The 9100-nt window shown below is 43.0% G+C and overlaps 2 protein-coding genes across 4 annotated transcripts in view; both read left to right on the forward strand.

The window, feature by feature from the left end:
- Positions 1–7084, forward strand: part of LOC109478396 — an 8798-nt gene extending 1714 nt beyond the window's left edge. Inside the window, exons 1-3 of one of the 3 annotated variants that reach the window (XM_019779927.1) lie at positions 540–652; positions 2665–3793; positions 3848–7084. In XM_019779927.1, coding sequence (XP_019635486.1) covers positions 2667–3793; positions 3848–3932 — 1212 coding nt within the window. In that variant the 5' untranslated portion in view covers positions 540–652; positions 2665–2666 and the 3' untranslated portion in view covers positions 3933–7084. Of the gene's footprint in view, positions 1–539; positions 653–2664 lie in introns of those variants that run through there. The other 2 variants (XM_019779924.1, XM_019779925.1) reach the window with 2 other exon arrangements.
- A 67-nt stretch (positions 7085–7151) lies between these two features.
- On the forward strand, positions 7152–8474 carry LOC109478397 (ATP-dependent DNA helicase PIF1-like). Its single transcript, XM_019779928.1, has one exon. It carries the CDS (start codon positions 7189–7191, stop codon positions 8365–8367), a length of 1179 nt encoding a protein of 392 aa, XP_019635487.1. The 5' UTR covers positions 7152–7188; the 3' UTR covers positions 8368–8474.
- The last annotated feature ends 626 nt before the right edge of the window (positions 8475–9100 follow it).

Consider the following 9100-nt stretch of genomic DNA (forward strand, 5'->3'; position numbering starts at 1 on the left):
CGTTTACCAGATTTTTTATCTCTTTTGAAGGGATAATGACCACAGTTTATTCATGCCCAACAAAATACGCCAAGTTGATAATTATATTCCACCTCATGTGAAAGATATGAGTGTTTTTCTAAGGAGGCTATATCTTGTCACATGTGCCCCTGTCAATCAAGCCTGGCATGCCCGGGCCAATTAGTCACCCTAGGGGGCAACCACTGTATGTTGTTGTTGTTGTCCTCAGAGCAAACCGGTGGCACCGGGTACTGAGCAAGGACTGTTTGAACGGACAAAATATACGTAAAAAATGTGAAATAATGACACAAATGTGTTGAAAAGTGATAGTAACTGTTAATAACACTGAAATTCAGTATAATCAGAATATTCCAAATTTTTGCGCAAAAAACTACATAGAGTGCCTTTAAAGTCTCAGACCTTATAACTACTTTACGCTTTGCAGCTACTGTTCTGTTACGGATTACGTTGATTTTTGGGAGGTTGTCTACGTATTATGAAGCTGAAAAGGCCTGATTACGCCTTACGAAAAACGGCATGCAGGCCCCAAGAAAATCCCACCATTCCTCGCGCGAACTGTAACATCCGGTTTGTTTGTCGTTCTAAATGTTGAAGTTGACGGCTGTAGTACCGGGGTAATACCTTATTTGCGGTAAGTGATTTCATGAACTCAATAGAGTTAAGACCATTGTCCCCCTCCCTGAGCCTCCCTGCCTCATTAACTGACAAGGCACAAGGTCAAAGGCAAACTCTCTGCCTACATAATTTTTGTGAATAACTTGCTAATGTTGTAATATTGATATATAAAGCACATCTAAATTTATAAACTTCAAGTGCCCGGCGGGACCCCTAGACAAACTTTTTTTCAAACAAATTTGGTATGTATGTATTCGTCAGTAAAAACTCTATAACATCCCATCGATCCCAGGTGTATTACTATTATCACAACAGAGATATTATCTAATATGTTCAGATTTTTGGCAAAAATCACATGCTTGCAATATTCATACAGGGTCAGCAAAGTCTTGGAAATATTGTGCACTCTGGGCCCGACACACTGTTTTAGAACAACTTGTCTACTTTCTATACATGTGTTCAGTAACTCAAAAAAATGTTGTGTGTGGATGCGCTTTTAGGGCAAAAATAAGATTACAAAAATTGAACTTCTGGCTTCTTATGAACTGAAATCTGATCACTTTGTTGGGATAAGTCAACAATACAGCCAATTATCTTGTTGACATAGCACCTTCCTTGTTGGGCACCAGACTACCCGAGGAGAACAATAGGCAGTTCACGGCTTGTCCACACCTTTACCTGCTAGTGCCAGACAGCCAGCTTGGCTTGGTTTATCAGCAATAAACAACCATTGTTTCAGGGTTCCAAGTACTAGTACATTGTAAGACTAGAAAAAGACTATCAAAAATCCATTTCTTGATCCAACATACTCTACAACAACATAACATCAAAAAGTATAACTATAATTTGGTTGGCGCAAGCTTTTTAACAAGTTGATTACACTGGCGCACTCACTATCCAGTTTATCGTCTGTTGTTCCCCGACGCAAAAGGGTTCTATAGAGCTGCTTCAACTTACCAAAATTCGAAAGAAAGTGTGTGAAAGGTTTTACCTATGTCAAACCAATAGTCTAAACACTAGTATATATATTAGAGTACTCTACTAAGTCCTGTAATGAAAATTCAGAAAAATCCAGAAAAACATGGAGGGTTATCAGACTTTTAATTATCAACAGTACCCCTGGTGTTTATGATAAATATACTCAGGTTCTCCTTTACTAAAGTCTCTGAGTGTTATAGGTTTTATGCCTTGTCTGGCTATTTGCAACGAAAATGTCACATTTGACAGAACAGTCGACCAGTGTGTAATGTTGAGATCTGGGAATCACACAAATTAGAAACACTAGACATATGAAATCCTTTGTCAATTATAATACACATCCAGCACTGTTCCCAGACAGCCAAACATTTCACACTCCACAGAGGCCAGGTATCACTTCACCTTGTCCACCGGCACCCCTCTTGCAATGTTTTCACACTGGGCAGGGTCAGGGCAATTATCAAACAATAGGAGAAATCTGGAAAATTCAGGGTCAAAGGTTGTATCTATGTGTTGCTAAGGCGGGCGACGCCCAAATTGCTGGGGGGTCGTGAAATGGTCTTAACTCTACTGAGAAAATGGCTTAAACTCAACATTGTGGTTGTAAACGTGTGCCTTCGGTTTGTCGGTTTACTAATTATAGAGGATTTTGACCAGTGTTTTTCTTTGTTTTTGGACGATATGAGGGAGGGGGGCGATCACTCGCTAGGGAAACGGAGAAATGTAGCAGAAATTTTGGCTATTAATATGGGTTCAACACAACCTTATAGTTGTAAATGTGGGGCTTTCGTTTGCCGGTTCACGGATTATGTAACTTTATTTGAACTTTCTTGACTGAATTTTGAGGTGGTGATAAAAAAATCTCGTAAATCTGATGGTGTGCTTTCTTTGCTCTGTGGTCGTAATAAAAATCTTACAAACTTGTGCATGGCTCCTGAATTTTATTCACGTCATAATTGTATGTATTCCTACATTTTTTATAAGGTAAAAGGATCTCTAGTCAGCAGAATTAACACATACCTGTAATTTCTGGTATTTTAAACGTTTCAGAAATGCCTAGACGTAAGAAGAAAAAATTGACTGAGAGGTTGAGTGCATGGAAGGAAGAGCAAAAAACGGAGAAGCAACCCAGCCAGCAGGATGACAAGCAAGCAGAGGTAGAGTCAGTACAGGAAGTAGAGTCAGGAGTACAGGAGCCAGCTGAAATGCTCATGGAGGCGGAGGTAAGTGGGGAGGAGCCAGTTGATGACCAGGATGTACAGGAAACAGGGGCCTGGGATAGTGAAGGAGGTTTCATTTTTGACCCTTTTACGCGGGAAGATCAATCGAATGTGGCCAGCATGGTAAACAGGTATGCCCAAAATGAAAATGAAATCATTACTGTTAAAGAATACCACAATATGGAGCAGAGGAATGTCCCTTTGAAGACACCTTGTAGTAGCGGTATTGTTTCTATACGAGGAGATGGGAATTGTTTTTATAATGCAATTAGTTACAATATCTGTGGCACCGAAGAATATCATAAAGTACTAAGGGATCATTTGATAAAGTTTATGTCAACATTGCCTGAGAATGTTTACAGGTCTTGGTTCGATGGAGGACTAACCATGTGTCAGTACCTGAACCGTCGAGATGAGAGAGGGAAACGTCCAGGAGATCTTGGTGCATGGGCCTCACAGGTAGAAATAGATGCAATGGCTTTATTCTTGGGAGTACGCATCTACTTGTACACTAAGTACGGCAAGGAGTGGACGTGGTTTAAGTACCCATCAAACGAAAGTATTGGTGATCAAATCATGTTGGAACCAGGTAATGCTATATACCTCAATCATGCAAACCAAAATCACTTTGAAGTTGTTACAAAAGTATGGAGCTGTCAAGAGACAAGGAGTACGACACTGTGCCAGGAAGAAGAATCTACAGAGGTCTCACCAGTCACTAGCAGCAAGAGAAAGACCACACTGAATGATAACGTTGAGGACCGCAAGAAGGCCAAACGGGAACGAGAAAGGAAACGGTACCAGGAGGATGAGAAGTATGCCCAGTCTCAACGGGACAGGAAGAAGACAAGATATCACACTGATGAACAGTTCGCCCAAGAGAAGCGAGACAAAACAAAGGAACGGTATCACACTGATGAAGAGCATGCCCAAGAGAAGCGAGACAAACAAAGGAACGGTATCACACTGATGAAGAACATGCACAGACTGAAAGGGATAGAAAGAAGGAACGATATCACACTGATGAAGAGCATGCCCAAGAGAAGCGAGATTATGAAAAGGAAAGATATCATACAGATTCAGAGCAGAGAGATTTGAAAAAAAGTAATGTGCAGATAAACAGAGAGAAAAAACAGAATTTACCAGATGTTAAGAAGTCCATTGGAAAGTTTTAGCTGGAATGCAAAAAGGGACCAAAACATGCTTGCACTGTATGTCATAGGCTTTTGTTTCGTGATCAAGTTGTAATCTGTCACACATCAAAGTATGTTCCGGCTGTTCAACAATATCTCACGGGTAAGTATGTACATAAATGCACTGAAGACTGCAGCCCACATTGTCCCACATTAAAATCACCCATGGGGAAAGAGTGGATATGTCACTGTTGTCACGGGCACATGATGAAAAAGAAGACCATGCCATACCAGGCCCAAAGTAATAAAATGAAGCTCCCGGACATACCTCCTGAGCTGAAAAGTCTCAATACTCTGGAGTCACAACTTATAGCCAAAAGAATATCATTTATGAAAGTTGCCGCTCTCCCAAAAGGGGGGCAGAAGGGAGTTATAGGCCCCGTAGTGTGTGTCCCAGCAGATGTAAGTGAAACGCATGCAGTCCTTCCCAGAATGCCTACAGAAGCTGAGTTAATCAAAGTAAAACTTAAGAGGAAGCTACAGTACAGTGGGCATTACATGTATAGACAGATCAGTCCAATGAAAAAAGATGCTGCTCTGAAGTATCTTGTAGAAAATAATGAACTTTACAGTGGCACGTCTATCAATGCAGACTGGGCTTTGTCATGGAACGAAGAAGGGCTTCTTGAACCTGGAGGGGAAGGCGACTCAGAAGTTCCCACAGTGCCAGAGCATGGCGAGTCAGTCAGTGAGGACAGTGATGGCGTGGAAGGGCCAACCGGAGATGGTATGGAAGATGATGAAATGGACAACATTCTTCAACAGATGAATATAGAAGAAGCCATTGAAGAAGCAGATCTAGCTGAGGATGAGGAACTGGACAACCTCTTGCGGGGGCTGCCGCATGATACTTGCCTTCAGCCGATAGACATAGGACAGGAATTTCTTGATCATCACGATGAACATATCCTGTGTGTTGCCCCAGGACAGGGGGAGAAGCCAGTTTCTGTATTCAAGGAGGTTGGGGGAGAGGCAATGTCCTTCCCGGTGCAATTCCCTACAGGGAAGTTTTCTTTTAACGATGATCGCAACGTAAGTATTACACCTAGCAAGTACTTCAAGGCACGGCTTATGGGTGCAGATACAAGGTTTGCAAGCGATACTAGCTACATATTCTTTGCACAATATGTAACAGAGCTGCACTTCATACAGTCGAATATTTCCATATCTATGCGCAAAGGTTCACCTGTAACAAGTGATGGGCGTAGAATATCTGCTGGAATGTTGTCAAACAGAGAGGACTTACAGAACATTCTAAGTCAGATCAAGGCTATCGCTTCCTTCAGCCAGTCAGAGGTACTCCGCAGTTTTGGGACAGGGCACTAAATGAATTGTTTGCAATGATAAGGCAGCTCGGGATTCCAACATGGTTCGCGACATTTTCCGCCGCAGATTTGCGATGGCCCGAAGTGCTAGAAGCCATTCGACAAGATCAGAGCTCGGTATCAGTTAGCGATTTGTCGTGGGAAGAGCGTTGCGACATTTTGAAGAGCAATCCTGTCACAGCTGCACGTATGTTCGATCACCGAGTAAAGTTGTTTTTCAAACATCTCATTCAGTCCCCATCGCAACCGATTGGAGAAGTGGTTGACACATTCACCAGGACAGAGTTTCAGCAGCGCGGCTCGCCTCATATTCATTGTTTGTTCTGGGTAAAAGATGCGCCAAAGTTAGATGTAAATTCAGAAGAGGAGATCTGCTCTTTTGTGGACAGGTATGTTTCCTGTCAGCTACCTAATGCTGAGACGGATAAAGAGTTGTTTGACATAGTTAGTCAGGTTCAAATGCACCGAAAAGGTCATACGGCGTCATGCAAGAAAGGTGGTAAAGTTTGTAGGTTTGGATTCCCTAAACCTCCAGTAAAGCAGACATTTCTGTGTGGCCCTACACCCCTGACAGAAATGACCTTTGAAGAATTGGCATCCATTCCAGCGAGAGAGGCGCAAGCTGAAGCAATCCTTAAAGCATTTTGGGATGTGTTGAACAAGAAAAGTGAGCCTGAAAAGTGCTCCACAGATGATCTTCTAAAAAGAGGTAAAGATCACCACTGCACAGTTCTGTGTTGCCATGAACACGATGGCAAACAGGAAGCAAATAATGCTCAGGCGTGAGCCAAAGGACATGTGGGTGAACAATTACAATCCACATCTACTGCGGGCTTGGAATGCCAACATGGACATCCAATATGTTCTGGATGCTTACAGTTGCGTTAAGTACATTGTATCATATATCAGCAAAGCGGAAAGAGAAATGGGAAAAGTACTTAAGCAAGCCCAGAAAGAGGCAAGGGAAGGCAATGAGGATGTAGTGACTGAAATGAGAAAGGTTGGCCATGCGTATATTCACCATAGAGAGGTAAGTGCCCAAGAGGCAGTGTATAGAGTCTGTAGCCTAAAGTTAAAGGATTGTTCAAGAGAAGTGATATTCATACCAACAGATGAACATGCTAATCGCCTGTCGAAACCTTTGGCGGCAATCAAACAACTTGCAAGTCAGGGTGACGAAGCCAGCATCTGGATGCCAAGCATCATGGATAGATACAAGGCGAGACCACGAGAGGAACCCTTTCGATCCCTGTGTGCTGCAGAGTTTGCCTCTGAGTATCGTGTTGTTTCATGCTCGGGCAAGCAAAATACATATAGTGGCGAGCAGCCATCTAGAGGAGAAGCGAAGCATGCGCTGAGGGATGATTTGGGGGTTGTACAAAAGCGTACAAGATCTAAGCCAGCAGTCATACGCTTTGCTAAATTTAATAAAGAGAAAGAGCCAGAGCGATACTACTTGACATTGCTGAAGTTGTACTTGCCACACTATTGTGATGCGGAGTTGAAACCACCACAATTTGAAAAGTATGAAGAATTCTACTCTGATGGAGTCGCTCCCTTGTCAAACACAAATGATAAGGTTAAGGTTGTTGTGCATGCGAATAGGCGTAAATTTGAGCAGAATGTTGACGAACTTGAGCAGGCGCGCAAAGATGTAGAAAATAACAGTTGTCTTGTAGAAGATGTCTGGGCCCAGATGTTCCCTGAAATTGAGCAAGAAAGAATAGAGTGTCAAAACATGAGAGGAGAAAATGAAGTAAACAATGAAGGCCAACAGGATGACATTCCTGACCAAGCTTCACTCTAGAAGCCTGTCAGACACAGGTCCCGTCAGAAATGGCAATCCCCATGTTGCAGTCACTAAATCCAAAACAGCAGGAGGTTTTCTATTTTGTGCGAAAGTGGTGCATGGAGACTGCGCAGGGAAAGAGACCAGATCCATTTCATATTTTCCTAACGGGTGGTGCGGGGACTGGAAAGAGTCATCTTATCAAATGCATATGCTACGAGGCTACCAGGTTACTACAGCAGACACAGGAAAACCCTGACAGTGTCTCTGTTCTGCTTGCAGCACCCACAGGGACTGCTGCGTTCAACATTGGTGGAAGCACTATCCACCATGCGTTCCATCTGATGTGTAAGACAAAGGACCGTGAGGGCCTTTCCGAGAGTACCGTTAACACTATGCGAGCGCAATATGAAAGCCTCAAAATTGTGATTGTAGACGAGGTGTCGATGGTTGATAAACCACTCATGAAGTCTATTCACCTTAGGTTGCGTCAATTGAGACAGGGGAGGCCAAATGCACTGTTTGGAAATGTAAGCATCTTGGCAGTAGGTGACATGTATCAGGTTCCTCCAGTCAAGGGAATAAGTCTCTACAAGGAAAGAGACAGAGATATTTTCAACTTGTGGAATCCCAACTTTGAAGTAGTTGAACTTGAGGAAATCATGAGGCAGAAGGATGATGCTGCATTTGCAAAGCTGTTGAATAGAATGAGGGTAAAGAGAAAGAAAGACAAACTTTCAGATGAAGATGACGAAATTCTGTCTTCAAGGGTGTTATCTGTAGACTTTGAAGCAGACGATTATCCTAAAGATGCGCTTCACATCTTTACCACTAACATAGCTGTTGCAGAGCATAATGACAAGATGTTGAGACTCAGGTGTCCAGATGTAAGATGTTTTGAAGCCTCTGATTTCGTCAAAGATCCCACCACAGGTTCCATGAATAGGCGAGATCTCGCTCGAGGAGGAAAAGACGACCTCCCTGATGTTGTCAAAGTTGGGGTTGGTGCTAGGGTCATGCTTTCTAGAAATGTCAATGTGGCGGATGGTCTAGTGAACGGTGCATTTGGAACAGTGTCTGGGGTAGCAGGTGGTCAGGATGATGCAAGGGAAGTTGCAACTGTTTTTGTGCAGTTTGATAACCCAAAGGTGGGCGCTCTCGAAAGGCAAAAAAGTAGCAGTTCCCAGCAGTCTACCTGTCAATTCGGTTCCTGTACGTCAGATTGAGGACAACTTAAACAAAAGTAAAGTCAAACGTAACCAAATTCCCCTCAAACTAGCTTGGGGCTGTACAGTACATAAAGTACAGGGCATGACGACTGATGAAGTAGTTGTCTCAATGAAAAAAGTCTTTGTATCAGGTATGGCGTATGTGGCTTTAAGCAGGGTACGTTCCATAGCTGGTCTCCACATCACAGACTATAAACAGGAGTCGATCTACTGTGACGAGGAAGTGCAGGGGGCAATCAGTGACATGAAGCACTTCAAATTTGTGTCTAATCCATTCACGAATGTTGGTGACAGATCTGAAAATGAAGTCTCGAAATTGAACATTGTCCATCACAATACCGAAGGACTTGTAGCTCATTTTAAAAGTCTGAAGTCGACGTGTTTGGTCAAAGCTGATATCATATGCCTGACTGAGACATGGCTATCAGAAAATGTGCCATCCTCTCAGGTGCAGTTAGAGAGTTTCAACATGTTTCGCAAGGACAGGTCAGGACGGCGTGTTTGTGCGACAAGTAATGCCCCTCATGGCGGCGTAGCAGTGTACGTTCGTGATGTATACAGGTGCTCAGAAATTCCCATCCCAGATGACATCGGTCTAGAGTGTGTGGTTACGCAAGTTTCTGCTGAAGGCATGGATCATCTTATTGTAGCCATTTATAGAGCACCGAAGGTGCACAAAGACCTGTTCATATCCAGTTTGGAGAAACTGTTGCAGCACTTGACTACAGTG

Source organism: Branchiostoma belcheri, unplaced genomic scaffold (genome assembly GCF_001625305.1).
Source record: "Branchiostoma belcheri isolate BF01 breed outbred unplaced genomic scaffold, Haploidv18h27 scaffold437, whole genome shotgun sequence".
Lineage (NCBI taxonomy): Eukaryota > Metazoa > Chordata > Leptocardii > Amphioxiformes > Branchiostomatidae > Branchiostoma > Branchiostoma belcheri.

Bases quoted from the DNA above. Each gene is read 5' to 3' on its own strand.
- LOC109478397 (XM_019779928.1), top strand. From the start codon at position 7,189: ATGGCAATCCCCATGTTGCAGTCACTAAATCCAAAACAGCAGGAGGTT.